An 18,144-nucleotide genomic window follows, 5' to 3' on the forward strand; every position below is an offset into this window, starting at 1 on the left:
TTGTGGTGTGTGCAGGTCACTCTTAGTTTTGAGGACATAGATGTCCTTGCTGCTTTTGCAGGCTGTATAGCCAACTGCAGGCATGAAGAAGTGGCCAGTGTCAAGAAATGTAAATGAGTTACTGGACAAGATGTTAATAAGGTTCATGGTAAAGATGTGGTGAGTAGTAGGACTAACTTTTTCCTTTCTTTTCTTCTCTTGACCCCACAGGTCCTGCAAGCTCTGTGAGTGCCAAGCAGTGAATTAGGGGCTGGGTAGCCACCAGTGCATCATGAAGATTGACTTTATTTTTGCCCTCTCGAGGATCACGTACTTTATGAATTCACTCTCTCCTCCATCTCACTGCCACCTCTGTCAATATTGTCATCACTTCTAGGAAACCAGAATTTGAGGCTTGGGCTTCAGATCTGCCTCTCCTTCCTCCCTGGAACAACCAGTGTCACCATTGTGTTCTACCAAAACAAATGACTGTGGGTTATTTTGCCCTTCACAAAAGTACACTGGCTGGAGAAGTTGCTTCACATACCCTGTACTTCTGAGATAAAAGCCTCTGTATCCTAAAGGATAATTGAGATCTTTCCTTGGGGAGGAGACATTTTGTCTTGGTCACGTTCATTTGCTATCTCACTTTCCACGTACTCTCCCTGCCTCTCTGTCACTCTCTGTACTCTCCTCCTCTTCCCGTTGGATTTAACATTTGGTGTTCACTGCTGGGGTTCTCCTCCCAGTAGTGTGGCTTTTGTTTTTCTCCTAGGGAAGAGCAGATTCTTGAAAGAATGGGCTTCACTCTGCACTCTGTCTACTTCACCTTGAAGGTGAGTTTGCTGCTGGGCTCCTTGCTGGGCCTCTGTTTGGGTCTGGAGTTCATGGGCATCCCTAACCAGTGGGCCCGCTACCTCCGCTGGGATGCCAGCACTAAAAGCGAACTCAGCTTCCAGTTCAAGACCAACGTCTCTGCTGGGCTGCTCCTCTACTTTGATGATGGTGGCGTCTGTGACTTCCTCTGTCTGTCCCTTGTTGATGGGCGCATCCACCTCCAGTTCAGTGTGGACTGTGCGGAGACTACAGTTATCACAGACAAGCGGGTCAACGACAGCAACTGGCACTTCCTGATGGTCAGCCGCAATCACCTTCGGACGGTGCTAGTGCTGGACGGTGAAGCCAAGCCGGGCGAGGTGCGTCCACAACGCCAGTATATGAATATCGTCAGTGACCTTTTTGTTGGTGGAGTCCCATTGGACATTCGTCCTGCTGCCTTGACCCTTGATGGTGTTCTGAGTGAGCCTCCGTTTCAAGGATTTATCCTCGATCTGAAATACGGCAACTCTGAGCCACAGCTCCTGGGCAGTCAAGGGGTCCGACTGGAAATGGAAGGGCTTTGTGCAGAAAACCCCTGTGAAAATGGTGGCACTTGCTTTCTTCTGGATGGCGAGCCACACTGTGACTGCTCAGCCACTGGGTATGCTGGCAAGCTGTGTTCTGAAGGTAAGAGAATGTTTCCCTGCTTCCCATTGATCCTTACATAATCCAAAGAGTTAATTTGTCACTTAGGAGGGCTACAATTTAGCTCTTATCCCTGCTGGTGTCTGTCTGGGGAATTAAATTTCCACCATTCTTTTTCCAGCTGGAAGTAATGAAATGGGAGTAGATGGAGAGCGTGAGCAATTGCAAAACATGCCTTTCTGAAAGGATGCTGCATTTGTAGCATGGGCAGATTTTCATCAGCAACTTATTAATAAGGGTAGAGAACAGAAATTGGTAAATACAGAAGTACTCCATGTTGGTATTGGTAAAAGCAGAGGTAAGAAGTTATCTTTGCTATTTGGTTGAATTTCACTACCCTATGTCCCTGAGAACTGAGTGATGTGTTGGTAAACAGGAGCCATGCGTGCATGGATAACATAACTAATTGACTGGACATTGCAAAAGTTAGGCCATCTTTAACGTCAGTTGTTGCTAGTCTGTGGAAGCCCTGTGCTCCCTCTCAGTTGCTTTCAGATTAATCGCTGAATGGCACCTTGATAGTTTTAGCATCCTTGATTAAATTGCTTTGGGACCTGCTGAACGATCTTAGTATTGCAAGGGAAGAGGGATTTGAGTGTTTCTACGTTTATCGTTTATCATACTCTCTTTTAAAATTTGAGTCCAGAAGTTTTAAGTCATGCAAACCATGTGATGAAATGTATTTCAGGGTTTTTTCCTTGGTCTTTAGCAGTGTGATGGTAATAACTCTGTATGTGCAAGAGACTTAAGTAAGTCGACTGGAAATCCCAGTGTGAATTTGAGAATCTTATCACAGCATTTTTTATGACATTTGGGTTTAAACACAACAGTTGGAGCTTAAGCCAAAGATGAAACCTGGACAAGAACTGTCCTATCTCAAGGAACAAAAAAACCCTGAAATTTTGTCAAAATGGAAATACTTGCAATAATATCATCTCACAAGTAGCATTTGTTTACTTTTTTGACAATGAAAATAGACTAACCAGAATTTAGTATGTAGAACGTGAGAAGTGCTGAAAATTGAAGTCCCTATATTGTTGATAGGTAAGCAAAAAGCTTATGTCAATACAGCTCTATGTTTAAAGTATAGATGGAGAAGCAAACATGTTTTTTGTAGGAAGTTAAGGTTTGCAAAATAAACATGACATCCATATGTGCATTCACTTTAAGGTGCTATTAATGATAACAAAAAATTTGGCTTTATATCAAAATATTACACTAACAGTACATGGCCATTAGATAGGAGGTGTGAGCCTCTGCAGTGCTGAACACCAGAATTCTTCCTGGCTCTTTGCTCCACACCAATCAGGTCCAAACCAATAATGAGCCAGAACTATTTTCTGTGCTTGAACCATGAGTTATGTGGAGCTGGAGAGACTGCTGGGTGTGACCAGGCACTTCAGTAGCTGTGCCACTGGGCCCAATGCACATACGCTTACAGAACAAACACACCTCATGTCTAAATGCCAGTTTTGGGTGACGGAAGATTGCAAGAGCCACACAGGCATGTGGACCCTGAAGCACAAAGATATAAGCCACTTTCTACTGCGGGGCTGATGGATCCAGACTCCACGGGGAGCTGCTCAAGACATCAACAGTGCATGGTTTTCAGTGAACGTCTTGAGAAAATACCGTAAGTGAGCGAGGCTTCCATGTACCTGTGGGGCAATCGTGAGAGCTCTAACCAGGGCTTGGGTGGTGGAATTTCTGCATTTCCTGGGTGGGTGGAGCAATATGAAATCCATCTTCTAACGAACCCAGGGATATTTCTGTTGTAGACATCACGGATCAAGCAGTGCTATTGTTACATTTTGAAGCCATGCGTCACCATTACTGTTTGTTTCCTATAGTGATTCATCAGTTTCCAGCCCAACCTTCTATTAAGGGTGAGCAAAGAGGTTTGTCACGATGTACCTTTTTTTAGTAAACGTTTTTAACTCACTGTTAGCTGTAGTCTATTCGCTCACCCAGAAGATGCTGTGCTGAGAACTTTTCCAGTGGAACAAATGTAGAGATTTCCACAGTCAGTCATTACTTTGTCCGGTTCTTCAGTTTTCTCTTGTATTACTTCATGGTGTATATTTGGTTTATGTTAGGATTTTATAATCAGCTTTGTTTTCTGCCTCCTTTATGCTGTAGCAGTTGTGATTTCTGTGTGTTAAAAGCCGTCACCCAAAAATGTTACAGTGTCTGTGCAGATTGTGAAAAGATGTGGGAAAACAGAAGAAAAGCTGTTTAGTAAGTGAAAACAAGCAAAGAAAAGTGGCAAGGAAACAAAACAGGAACCAAGTTAAGTATAGCTACTTTTTATCTGACTTTGAAAAATGTAGCCAACTCCAAAGATGCTCTCTTTCAATTCCATGAGTGTGGTGGAACCTCTACTGATGAACAGTAGACTGTGGTAGGAACGGCAGAATTGGGTGCAGGCTCTTCCTGCCTGTGGCTTGATTGGCCATTAACCAACTTGTATTTTCTTTGTTTGCTTTTTTTCCCAAGAGATTGAAATGTTAGTTGTCAGAACCATTCCTTTTTGTTTTGTTTTCTTATCCTGCCTCTGGATATTTGCAGAAGTAACATGGTTATTTTATTCCCAGTCTCATTTTTGAAAAGACGTGCTCTTTCAACTGGATATCAACAGCTCCCTTTTGAGGAGGATCCTTAACTCCATTACAGTATTTACCAGTCTGTGGTCTGTGTGTGTATTTTCATTTCGTCACCAGAGTTGGCTCTTTTACTGGCAACTGATGGGATCCAATCAATAACAACCTCTGTTTGAACAGCTAAGTGCAATATGTACCTTTTTAATAATGAGTTCTCTTGACAGTGTCCAGGCCATTACTTGGCTATTGACTGATACCTATGTCTGCAGATGGTAAAACCACAGCAAACTCGTTTATTCTGTGGCCAGAGACATAAGAAATAAATAGAGAGTGGAACCTGCTGATCCTGTACTGTGACGGCATGAAGCTCCATTTAGAGTATTAGGGGCCACTGTAACGCAAAGTGCAGTTCCAGTTATGGTGAACCTCAGCAGAGAACAACCATTCCATACTGAGACAAAACTGTAAATCCTGTGCAGAATGTGCCCCCAATGTGCATAAAGATTTTTGGCACTTAACATACACCCGGAGTTACCAGGATTGTGTATCTCATGGTAGCTACATGCCCAGAAGGGTAGCTGAGCTGGTCATTGCAAAGTACGATTTCTGTGTCTGAGTGTATACAGTGGGAGTGCAAATGCGTGCACACTTTGGAAGGTTTGGCTGTTTTGAATAAAATGTGATGCTATTTTTATTGCAGATGGAGTAAACTGGTTCATTGAATCTGACAGCTCTGTAGGGTACAAAGAATGGCTGATTTGAGTAGCAATTAATTTGTATGTTTCTGGGCAATGGTGGCATTAGACATGAAAGCTGAAGTCAGAGATACCTTCCCCTCTAATAAACCTCATCAGTCTCTGTGGGATCAGGCTGCTGCCAAGAGAATGATGTTCCTGTAGAGTCTGAACAGCACAGATACATTCATGTCACTGGAAAAAAAAACCCAACAAAGCCTTCCCCACACAAATTTTGAAAACTGTGCTGCTGTAGCAGCCAGATGAGCATGTTCATATCTGCTCATTGAGGATCACACTGTCTTCCTTAGTCTGCAAGAAATTCTCTCTTCCTCCTACATCACGGTGTAGAGAGTGAGTTCGCTAATGGGGACAGTGTGAGTGCAACACTGTATGTACAAGAGTATTTTGGCCCAAGACCTCACTCCTCTCCCTAGTCCGCTTCTGGACTTTGTGAGGAAAGGTGAACAGATGATGTGCTTAGACATGACATTAACTCTGCTTGTAGTTGCAGAACAAAGACATTGATGTGAGCACCAGTTTCACAAAGCACCATGCTGAAACCTTTGTGTTGCCTGCAGGGGCTGTTTCTAAACGAAGCCTGAATGGGGGCCTGATTGCACCTCTTCCCTTGATTACAGAGCAAGATTTCCTGGGGATGCTGCCTGCTGAATGACAGAGGAGCCCGTTGCTCTGTAATTATCACACTTTTAACTGCAGCGGGAACAGATTTTTTTTCTATAGCCCCTCAGCTTCGTTTAAAGTGACAAGTTACTGCAGGATTTATCCTCCACCTGCCCCTTCGGAGCAGCCCAGTTTTGGGTGCATCTAAATGGACAGCCTGGCCTCACTTGCAATCACAGCATCTCCCTGCCAGCCACCCCAAACTTTGTAATGCTAAGGGCTAATTTGGCACTTTGCCATGAGCCTGATGGGTGCACTTAATTTGCATATGCATTTACATACATTTTGTAATCAGAAACAAGTGAACATGGCCATAATATTTGCTTCTACTTGCATATTCCTTGATAGATGAATATAAATTGGTTGTTGTTGAATTCACTAGCAACAAACAGCTCCAGACCCTCCATTTGGTCTTGTGCTCCGCTATTGTAGAGGACAGCAGGCAGTTCTAGGACACACTTCAGGGGGCCCAGATCTTCACTCGCCAGTGCAAAACTGTAGAATTTATGGTCTGCAAGGGTTGTGGAGTAAATATTGCAAGGGGCAAATCTGTTTTATGCCACTTTTTATGCCCCAGCTCTGGCCATCAAGCTGAAAGCTGGTAAGCACTCTGCTCGTGACTTAGTTTTGCAGCAATTTGTTTTTCCCCATCTCTTTCTCTTGTTCATTCTTCCTGGTTTAAGTTCCTTTGGTTGTATTTAAAATAGTAATCTCTTTCCAGTCTGGTTGTAATTTTTGATGCATTGCCAGATGAGCACCAGAGAAAGATGATGTGTTAATATATTAATTAATGTTTATAAAGTGCTTTGAAATTCCAAAGTGCAGTTTAAGCACCATTTGTTATTCTTAATAATAAATATTAAAACTGAGCAGGAGCTGCAGAATTTCAATTTAGATCCTATGTACCCCTTCACAGAAATGGCCTAGGACCCATCTCCCCTTGCTAAGTGTGGACTGCCTGCAGCTCCAGACCTAGCTGGATTTGTTTTGTACCCTCCCTTGCTTTTAATGCAGAGGAGCCACAGGGAGATTACAGACTCCTGTATGGAGTGTGCCATTGATTCAAACAGCCTAGCTGCAACACACGCTGACAGCTATATTCTTCTTGTTTCACTCTTCTGTATTATAGATGAACATGAGGCTACAATCCTTTTCTGCTTGATTGCAGATCAGCTGCAGACCTCAGGCAACAGACAAGTTATAGCCCTCAGTTAGTCAAAGGGTTGGACATCTCTGCTGAAATGAAGCAAATTGTGGTTGGATACAAAGGAGATCACTATTTGGTGCGAGCTGGAACTGGTGAAGAGTGAGAACAATTTGTAGGCAAGAAGGAGGTGGGGCTTGAGGGGAAAAAACAGTATAAAAGCCATAGTTCACATAGGCTGTTTACAGCAGCTGTTCCATCTTGGGTTTACCTGCCTGATAGTGTAAGAGAACAGTTCTTGGCCATCACAAAGAGTAGAGTTGAACGGGCTGAGTGAGCTTCTGGAGGACTAAATCTAGCTGGAGTCTGGATACCAGCTTCCTCTGTCAGCGCGTAGACCAGCCTGCTGGCTCCTGCTCTGTCCCAAAGTGTGCACAACTAGGATCTAAACTGGAATTTTTGGGTGTTACTAAATAAAGATTTAAATTAAAGTAACTAAGAATAATAATGAAAGTGAACAGAGTCAGAAATTTCTCTTTCTGACTTATGGTCAGGAGATAATTTGATTTCAGAAGGAAGGTTTATTTTCCTTTGGTTTTGCCCTAATAAAAGGCAGGGGGGGTGGTGGTGGGAACTGATCTATTATTACTGTCCAGGCTTCTGCTGAGCTAGGCAGCCTGTCATGGTGGTCAATCAGCAGTAAATATAGCCCCAAGCAAGACATGCTGTAGCCTTGCTTTCATCCTTATTCCAGGATGGAAGTGTGCATGTCATTTGCAAAGGGTAATTTTTGCTAAGTTTTGGTGGAAAATGGAGGGAGATAATCCTCCCAGATACCTTCAGGATGCTGGAAACGGTGCAACAAAGCTACAGGGAAAGAAGTGGAGGAGGAGCACATCTGTCCAGCAAACTCTGGCACTACTAAGAGAAGATGAGCCTCTGCACGTCGACCTCAGCACTGAGTACTGCCGGGTGCCGGAGAAGATGGTAATCCATGTGATGAAATGGTAGAGCGGCCACCTGTCCTGGGCCAACTTCTGATTTCACTTTACCTTTTGTTCCTTTGCTGACCCACTTTGAACTTGATGGATAGCAAAGCTTCTTTCTCTCCCTATCGAAAGCAAGGCAACTGCCATGTTATTGCTGTCCAGAGACAGCAATGTGACTTTTGGGTGTATGCGTGTGTCTCTCCTACAATCCTTCATTGCAGACATGCTCACTGCCATTGTAAACCTACCCTGCAGAGCAAAGCATTTGCCCTTCTTCCATCTGTGAACAGGTCTAGGAGCTGTCAGCTGGGTGCAAAACAGGCCAAGGGCTGAGAGGTAGATGTAGGAAGGTAGGGAAGACTGTGAATGTCACAGACGACTTGAAGCAGAACTGGTTTGTGTTTGAATGTGGTTGCTTTGGAATGGGGCTGGCACTGGATTCACATTCTGTGTTGCTGACAGCGTTGCCAGTCATGCATGTCAGCTGTACAGGCCCTGCCTGCACGTACACTTGCTCACCCCATTATCCTGAGAGGAGACCAAGATATAATGTGTGAAGAATGTGGACTGGAGCAACAGAACTTGGATGGTCTAGTCATTAGAGCATTAGCACCTGAGAGACTGATCTCCATTTCTGCCACAGGCTTCCTGCATCCCCGGGGTGATTTGCTGTCAGACTAAAGGACTCAAGATTGAATCACCAAACTTTTCTTTGCAGGGGATATGTACCTGGTTACCGTCTGTGTCTCAGTTTCCATATCTGAAATATGTAGTCAGTGGGGCTTCATGTACTCCAGGTATTAAGAATCCCATATGCTTCTGTATGACAGTGAATGAGGCATATAAATGTCTTAGCAGGACAGGTAAATGACGATAATTCTTGGGCACCAAGTAGGATGATCTGGTTTGATTGTCAGTTTTCTAGCTAGGCTTACAGTTAGAAATGAAGGTGTCTTTCCCTGTTAAGTGACCATCTTTGAGGAGCGTTCCTCATCTTTCTTTTCAACTGAAATCTCCCAGTTTCCTGCCGCTTTGTGCAGTGTCACACCATGTGTACTCAGACCCTTCGCAGGCCAGGCTGGAGCTGTGCTGGTGAAGACAGAGCCCAAGCAGCGGTGTAGCCTCTTCCCTGTTGGGTGACACAGAGCAGATGCTGCACTGCAGAGTGCTGATAGGAGCAATGGGAGAAGGGGAGCTTTTGCCTCTCTTTTTTGTATCTATCCTGTGTGTTCCACTGACTTCCCCCAAATGCCCCCTGTCATGAACCTCAGATGCTGATCAGATGCTTTTTCTTGTGCAGTGACCCACCTCTGCCTACCTGTCTGCCTCGGCACTCTCACTGCTGTGGCTGCTGGTTCCAGCCTGCCCCTGTCACCCTTCGTGCTCGAGACTTGCCTTGACCTTGTGCTGTCAGGGAGAGCAGAGAGGGTGTAAAAGGCTACCAGAGCAGAAAGGCAGAGTTTGCACTTCCTCAGTTCCTGTATGAATCATTGCATAAAAAGAGGACAACAGAGAAGAAAGCCCTCTGAATTGTTTTTGAGTGTTTAATTAACCCAAGGCTGGCAAGTGTTTTGTGGTTCTAAGGCACTGAAAGGGTAGGTAAAAATCTTTTTTTTCCCGTTAACTCTCATCAACACAACTCTAACTGCTTATTAGATACAGCAGGTATATTTGTAGCTGACCTGCAATTTGCAATGTAGGCCAAGGAGGAGAGGGGTCCTTGGCTCTCAGGATTTTGCTCTGAGGTGTGATCTTCCTTCTCTTACTCATGGAGTTTGACCAGTAAAGTAACCTGAGTGAATGTAATGGACTGGGTTTGGCTCTGAGTATTTGACATAGACCTTTATCAAAAGGAAGAAGTGGTTCACTGGTAGATGTAGAAATTTGAGCTGTAGGTTAAAACTAGGCTTCAATCTCTAATGCTGCTGGCAGGCCGCAGAGTTAGCTTGGCTGCTGCATTTATTCAGAAGCCTTTCTCAGACTGTGTAGTCTCTTGGGTGGATTTTCATTTCTTCTCAGTTTGTTGCCTTAGTACTTGAAAAAAATAACACTGAGTTTTCCAAACCTCTGGTGTGTCTCCGCAGGCATGTGTTTGATTTCCTGGTCTTTCTTGCTGCTTCCATCCTACCAGCTTGGCTTTCAGGGCTAGAGTGCCTCTCCTCAAGGTAGTATAGGAGAAATCCTTGAAGCGAAAGGCAGGTTTGTCCACTGAGGCTGGTCAGAAACCACAGTTGAGGCAGAGATGACAGCAGCTTGTGTTGTGATCTGCGAATTTCATAGCTCAGTAGCATTTGCAGCTAAATTCCTTAAGCTCCTTTCTGTATGTGGCAGAAAATATATTACTTATATTCCCCAAAGAATTTTTTTTAAATGTGGAAGAAGTGTATGGAATCATTCCTTAATAAATTGCTGTTAAAAAAAGAAGGGAAAAAAGACAAAGATGAGGCTTGTGAACAGGAAAGGAGATTACATTGCTTGTCTAGGACCACCCAAAAGAAAAAGCTGGGAAAGTAGCCAGAATTTCTGTGCTTTTTCTTCTGTCTTTTGCCCTTTCCTTCGTGGCTCCTGTGAGAGCTGCCCTGGGACTTGGTGTGGTAGGAGACAGGGGGCTGTGCAAAGGGACCACCCTGCATGACTGACGCCTGGCAGACCTCTGGTGTAATTGGAGATCTGTGTAGGTCCTTGTTATTCACATAGCTTCAGCTTTTAAGTAACATGACAGGAGATCAATTAATGTAAAAAACCCCATGAACTGGATATATTGCCATCGTGAAGCAGTAACGTTGTTACATCTCTCAGGATAACCAGAGCTAGAGGTATGTTTGTGTTAATGTCAAAGATGAGGTGCAACTCACACAGGCATATCTAGCTGAAAATTTGCCAACTCAGGTACTGGTAGCTGTGTGATCACGGCAGCTCGGAAGGTAGTCATATGGTGATAGTGCTATGGCTATAGTTTTATTATTGAGTAGAAGACCCTCTGAGAAAACATTGGATCCTGCAGAAAATGGCAAAATCTTGTTTCTTCAGAGTTCCTCTAGTGGGCACTCTGCTGTTGGAGATCTGATTTTTTTTCTTCATTGAAAATAATAAAAAAAAAACATTAGGGCTTCAGTGGTCAAATTGTAATTTAGGTTACTGGCTTAGCTGTCTCCTCCTAAATTTCCCATTTTCCTTTATTAGTTAAATGGAAATGCTCAGCTGTGTCTCAACTGCAGCAATGAACACATCTACAACAAATTCCCAAACCTCCTGGTTTTGAACAGATGAGAGACCTACATACCTATACACTTTATCTTTACTTTGTGTCTTACACGTAAATGTGTCTGCAAGGCAGTCTGTTTTTTGACTGCCCTATCTTGTGGTGTGTTCAAATGAAAGACATGTGAAGCAACATTTTGACCAGCTAAGACACATCAGAATTAGACAGCTTGGAAATGTTTTCCTCGTGAGAAATGGTGGTTTTGTTCATATCAAAATATTTAGAAAAAAACCTGATTTTGATGACAGACTACATAAAAAGCAATGTATTTTTGTTTTGTAGAATTTCTGGATTCTGACTTTGTTTCAAATGTAATCTATATCAATTGCGCATTTATTTCTAGCTTATTTTATAACTTACTACATTATTGTCCCTAATATGGACCTAATACTGATGAGCTGCAATATACCACAAAAATGTTGAAGTGTTTTAAGGAAGGGGCATATGCTCCCATGCTGACTAAAAAGCTCTAATGAAAACCTGTGGACTCAACCCCACTGTGCTACGACTGTGGGAACTGTTAGGTCCAGAAATGGAGACTAAAGGAGACCTAAGCATAGGCTAGACTTGACCAGAGAGGAGAACAGATTTCCAGCTCGCAGACAGTGAGCGGAGCCTGGAGCACAGGTAGGGCGATTAGTCAGATTGATGGCCTTTGAAACCTCCCAGGAGGGAAGAGTGGCATGAAGCACTGTTATTTAAGTTCATTGGAAGTGACAGATCTGTAGGTACTGTACAAAGACAAAATCTGCTGTTTGTCAAGAGCTCCACTAAAGGAGGGACCCAGGGAGTGATCTTGGGTGGACAGGAGTTGGGTGGGTTATTCCCCATTTGACTTCTCAGATGTGCCATTACCGTTGAACAGTGCAGTCTCTGAACAGTGACAGTGAAGGCAGCAAGGCTGCAAATATTAAAGAACCAGAGCTGCTGATTTGAGAGGTTGTGGTTGTCAGCAGTTTGATCTTTAGCTTTTTAGTGTGTCGGATTGAACCTAAGTAGTTTGCAGTGTAGCTGGACCTGAGGACTGGGCAGTGGGGCATTCCCAAAAAAGAACATAAATACCTCTCTGTACAAGAAATGTTCTTTGAAATGCAGCCAGTCAAAGCCGAGATATGGGCTGGACGAGCAAGGCTGTGCCTATGAAAATCACTTGGGAACTGCACTAGTATTGCATGACAGCCTTTCTTGAGCTCTGGGATGTTTTCCCTGTCATTGCCGCTGCCAGTGTGGTGACTCCCAGTTTGCCTGAGGCAAAAGATAGCTAAACCAAAGTACTAAGTAACAGATCCTCTATCTTGGGAGAACAATTGGCTGTGATTTCAGACCTCATTTGTCAATGGTGTTTAATTATAGCCCTGCTACCACTTACAGTGGAGGTCACTGCTCTGTTGTAGGTCTATTTAATTCTCCCTCTGGCCTTAAAAATCTATGAATCTATATCCCACTATTATGGGGAATTTGTAACAGTCTCCACTGATTTTCTTCCAGAGCTGAAATTGCTTAAGTTTCCTCTTGGTTACTTGACAAAATATTGTTGTTGGAAAGCTGACTAAACAATTTAAGCCACTTTTCAGGTCTGGGGTTTCATCTGTTTTAGTTTCTAGGCTTACACTAGCCCAGTTGTTTTCTCCCTTGTGAATGGCTGGCTGACCGTACTGCAGTGTGAGCACATGAACTATCTGAACTTGCAGATACAGTATCATTAATGAGCTGTTCTGTAGAAAATACATCAGATGCACAGATCATTGTGTAAAGTGTTTTCTTGAACATCTGGTCACATAAATAGTGTTCAACTAGAATTAACTTCATATACCAAATGTTCTTTAGTCAGGCAAAGCCTTCATTCATACTGATGAAAGATGTGCTTAACTAAGAAAACCCAAATCTATTTGGATTTGTTGATCTTGTCAGTTTAAAAAAACCCCACTACTTTAAAGTCCCATTTTGAAAAGTGATTCAGGCACCTTGGAGCCTTGTGACTGGTTTGGGCTTCTAAACAGTAACTTTGATAATTTTACCTTTGTATTGTATTTATTTCCATCCTTTTTCACCTCTAAAGATCTGGTCCAAAGAGCACATTTCTGTTTGAGATTCTTTCCTTGCCTGTGTTTGCCTTTAACAATTTTAATGATCTGATACTGAACTAAAACTGAGGCCATTCAAATGTTCTTTTTTTTTTTTTTAAAAAAAAGGAAAATTAATTGCAAAAATCCTGCTTTAATGTGATGTTAAAGTTGTGAATTTCAGAATTAAATGGTAGTACCTGCTACAATCAAAATGCCACATGGCTTCCATTCAAATGTGCTTCAGGCATCCTGCACATGAATTGTGTGCAAGACAGGAAAATAAAAGAGCTAAAACGCTGTCAGGTTAATAATAAATTGTGCATACATGTGGCACATTTCATCAGAGTATTCCTAAGCATCTCACAAATACTGATAAATCAGTCAACCTTCACATCACTCTAGCACACTGTGAAATGCATGTTATCTCCATTTTACTGATGGCAAAACACAGAGGCAAGCAGAATGTGAATTATTGAAGGGTATCGAGTCAGAAGCTGCCTGAGGTGGGACTGGAATCCAGAACACTAAATCCTAAGTATTAAACAATACAGTAGCTTATCTAATTTTATACAAATGTACTAGAAAAGCTGCAAAATACTGTGGTTTACATTGAATGTGAAGCTAAAAATGGGGCTTTGGATTTTAGGGTTTCTTGTAAAACTTCAGCTGATTGAAATTCAGAGAAAAATCTCTTTTATTCTTTCTGGTGGAGTGGATTGTCCATATCCAAGAAGTTCTGCCCTTTGTGGCTGTGGTCGCATAACTTTGTCAGCTGAAACGATCTTGAACCAGCTTGTTCCCTGCCTCTTGCCAGTGTGCTGCAGTATTTGGGCTATGCTTTATGGATTCTTCTGTTTAGTGTCGGTTTATAGTCAGTAATGAGGAAAAATAGATTTGTAGCAATAAAAGTTTTAGCTGGTTTTACCCATCTGTGGTTTACATGCTCTTCAATGTAAGTTTTCAAAACAGGGAAGAGAAGATCTGGTTCCTTTCAATGTGTCCACTAGAGAGAAGTTTCTGATTTCACCAAAAATACCAAAATGAAACACTAATTCCAAGTCTTTGAATGCTTTACTGAACAACGCCTTGCATGGAAGGTGACAGGAGAAAAGTGTAAAGGGATCTTACATTTCCCTTCCTCTCTGCATTTCTGCAAACTTGCCAGGGTGATGCTCTCATGTAACCTTTTCTTCCTGCCTAGGGTTCATTGTCAATATAAACAGTGAGTATTAATGGAAACTTTGCTCCAGAGTGGAATGACTCCAATGGACCACTGAAAGCAGGTCTCTTACGTGCTGGGCTTCCAGCTGAAAGATAGATCTGACTTTTTAGAAGGTTGTTCGTATGTGATGGAGGCAGAAGAGTTTTTGATTGGACTTCTTTGTTTGGTGTGGTTATTTTGAGAGAAGATCACATGGAAAAATGAATTGCTGAAAAGATCTGGGCTTTTAGTCTTTGCTCTCTTTGGGCAGCTTAAAAAGAACATTTTAGAAGAGTTCTTTCTTCTGTGTTTGCCCAAAAGTTTCTTCTTTAGACACTGAAAATGGTTCCAGTATGTCCCATTTCTAGTGTTAACCTTGAAAACAAAGTTGCCTGGCAAACAACAGGCACTCAAGTGAGCAGAAAGTTCTGCATGGAATGGAGATGGTGGCAGATGGGACATGACGACCTTGTGCTTATTCTGGAAACAATAACATAATGAGAAGACTTGAGTTAGAGGCTCTTTAGCCCAGAAGTGCTCTCTTATTTTCTGTGTAATCGTGACATACTGCATTTAACTATACTGTCCTCCAGCAGGTACTCTGTTTTACTGCATAGCATACAGAAGTGTGAGTAGGACTCCTCTGCTCAGGGGTAACTAACAGTTCTGACCTGGCATTTATTATAGAATCTGTTTAAATTAAATTATTAGAAGCTGTAAGCATTACTTATGGATTATTTTAGTGCAGTGCACAACAGAATTTAATTGTTGGTGCTGTGAAGAAACACATCACTGGAATTCCTTCAGGTCTGTAATAAAACGCATTAGCAGAACTAGGCCAGAAGGAAACAGATCTAAACTAACAGGCAGTGCCAAGATCAGGAGTGACATTTGTTGGTAGTGCTGTCAAAGTGGATCCCAAGATACTCACAGAAAAGAGAGTGGCGAGTCCAGACTGAGATGTATTGCTAGAGCTATTAGCTCCATGATAGATGGTTGGAGTGTGGTGCCCAGACCTGTGACTATATGGATCTTTTCCTTAAATATTTCTTTTCCTTATCTTTCCTTAAGTCTTTGCTTATGTCTTTCATAAGCAAAACCACTCCTAAACACCAACATTCCAGCTGTTCCTTCCTCAGAGCAGAAGTGTGATTAGTTGATTTTTGTAGCTGTTTATGGCTCTACTGCTTTTCACTGCTTTTCCTCCAGCCTAATTGTCCCATCCAGGCTTCACCCTGGCTCTGTTGGGCTCATCGCTCTGTTGGGAGTAGGAAGGAAGCAGGTAGTGCTCCAAGTTTGGCACTGATCCTTGTTCCTCTTGACCCCAACCCTAACGTGGTAGATGGGGGAGGGTGATTGCAGGAAGGGGAGGTGGAGTGAGAGAGATGACAAATGATGTGAGGAGAAAGCAGAACTGTCAAGATGATCATGGCTGGCAGGGGAAGAGCCTCCCGGTTGTGACTGGCCAGGCCAGCTTTTGCATGCTGGCACTGGGAAGCAAAGCAGTCTCTCTGAGACAAAGCTATGGAAGGCTGGGGGTTGGGCTCTGCAACTGGAGGAAAAGAAAGCGAGTCAGCAAGGGAGAACCCAGTCACGCTGTGTGTTTGAGGTGGGAAGGCTGCACAAGCATGGAAAACCGATCAGCTTTCAAGGCACCCAGTTGGATGGTAAAGCTGTACTTTCACGTTTGCATCCTAGTATTTGTCTTCAGCTAAGTGAAGTATCAACATTTTTTGAGGATCTGTTCACTGAGCATCTGCTGGGAGGGCTCTAAATCTCCTTCCTTTTGATGTTTGATTCCCTTACTGGAATTGGCCACCTGATACCAGAGACACACTCCTCACACCTTCCTAGCCCTCATCAACTGTGTCCCAAGAACCTTGCCAGGTGTAAGAACAATGCAGTGATGCACGAATCTCTCTTTTCCTACAACAGTTGTCTTTTTTTCTCATTCCTCTGCTCTTGGCTTTGGGGACTGAAGTCTTCTAGGTCTTCACATGTCACTATGGATCCTATTTGGCCCACACTTTCCATGTATGTGAAATTAGAGGAGTTGTAGGAGCTTTGAGTCTCCCTTTTCTTTAATAGGATGACATAAAGGTGCTGTGACCTTCTTTCATTTCCCTCCAGGCCTTATGACAGAGAACTAGATAGTGGAACATGGCTAACAAACACACTCAAGGTAAACTAATTTCTGAGAAAATCCTCATTTATGTTATCTCCTAGACCATTTAGTATGAATTGCTTCTGTCTGTCTGAACTGACACCTCCTAACCCCTCTGGGATTCAAAGCCCTGCCAGCTTTAAGCGCTCTGTATTTTCCAGGGTCAATCATTATATGGGATGGGCACAATAGGCATCTCTTCTTTGTGTAGGAATCTCAGAAAGGAGCAGATGCCCAACTGTCATTTTCTGTAAGAATGTAAATTGCAAGACATGAGGTAAAAGCTCCATCTGCTGGAACAGTCTTTGAAGGCCCTGTTGGAGACAAGCTCCAGCCTCCTGGTCTCAGATGAGGTAGCTTCATTCAGGGCCTCCTGTGGCAGATAGGAAAGCAAAGACTAGTGTGGAAAAGACAGCAGGCAGAAAACAGCCAGAGCTGATGTTATTAATGTGTTGAGGCAGCAGCACCAAGGCTGTCTTGATCATCATTGGTACTAGAGCCAGGTCTTGTATCTCCAAGGTGATTGCCAAAGTCCTGCCTCAAACCTTGTCAGGAATAGCCCAAAGCTGGCCAGTATCCAACAAACCAACCATAATCTCTGTGTCATGAGACTGTGCACTGCTGAGCAGTCTGGAGTTGGTAAAAAGGTGGTCTTGCACTGCATTTGAGACACTGGAAAATGTCTTCCTCTATCACTATGGAGAAAGACTGTGCAGAGTAAGATCTAGTGATAAAGCAGTACTAATGCTTACTACCAAAGGACCTGTTATGTCGTCATCTGGTGAAGTAGTATCATGCAAACTGGGGTATATTAAGGTGCTGTTAAGTGCTCAGTTGTTCTTAAGAGTTTCAGTGACTTTGGAGATCAAGGTATCAAGTGTAGCTTACAGGACATCAGATGGTCTAACCAAAATTACTATAGTAATAAATAGGCCACTTTGATCATGCCAGAACCCTTTGCCAGCATCAGTTGAGTAATATGCAGTGCAAAATGAGTGGAGAAAGGATTGAAGTTCCTCCTGTGGGACTGAATATGTCTATAGTCATTACTTCTGCCGACATATGATTTCTTTATACGAGAGTCAAGCATTTCATGAAGGAGATCCTGTAGGGCATAAAATTATAAGGAACAGTCAACACCAAATGTGACTCTGAAGAACTACTGAAAGGTGGCAGCATGTAATTTACCACATTTTTAACAGAGGAACGTGTTCAGGCGTTGTAAAAGAGGGGGTTGGCCAAGGTGGTCTTGCAGATGGCACTGGACATCCCAAACGGTATGGCTATGTCTACCATGATGGCAAGGTGCTACCATGGAATATTAGACATTAAAGGTTCAGACAAACCCTGAATGTTTTCAGGTGAGACTTTATAGTTGTAATACAGGCCAGGACTGCATGTTCTGAAATACCAGGAGGCCCAACTGGTGCTTTCTAGGGTTTTGCATTCTGTCATTGAATTGCAGTGAATGCAATTATCAGATCAATAGATTTTACTTTCTTAGGAACCTGAATATCATGCCAAGAAATTTAGTGATATATTGGAGGATAACAGTCGTCTTCTTCCCTAATAATACAGCCCACACACATTATACACCTGCAAATTTGCAGTTGTGATTAGGAGCACTTTCAGAGTTTAGTGAATAAATCTTTGGAGACAGCCTCATCCTCTTTTGTAAATTACGGTATAGCTGTAGCTATCTGACCACTTTAAGTTTTTTATATCTTTGTCCCCATTCTTTTTTCAGGGTGTCACTCATAAGAAAGCTTGCCCCCAATAGAAGTGGGTGTTTCTTTC

The 18,144-nt window shown here is 42.9% G+C and overlaps 1 protein-coding gene across 5 annotated transcripts in view; it reads left to right on the top strand.

The window, feature by feature from the left end:
• Positions 1-776: 776 nt before the first annotated feature.
• NRXN3 (neurexin 3) overlaps positions 777-18,144 on the top strand; it is a 1,063,598-nt gene continuing 1,046,230 nt past the window's right edge. For all 5 annotated transcript variants that reach the window (XM_068400267.1, XM_068400270.1, XM_068400271.1 and 2 more), the window contains exon 1: positions 777-1,485. In XM_068400267.1, the coding sequence (XP_068256368.1) occupies positions 777-1,485 (709 nt within the window). The remainder of the gene's footprint in view (positions 1,486-18,144) is intronic.

The sequence above is a fragment of the Nyctibius grandis genome, chromosome 4, assembly GCF_013368605.1.
Source record: "Nyctibius grandis isolate bNycGra1 chromosome 4, bNycGra1.pri, whole genome shotgun sequence".
NCBI classification, from domain to species: domain Eukaryota; kingdom Metazoa; phylum Chordata; class Aves; order Nyctibiiformes; family Nyctibiidae; genus Nyctibius; species Nyctibius grandis.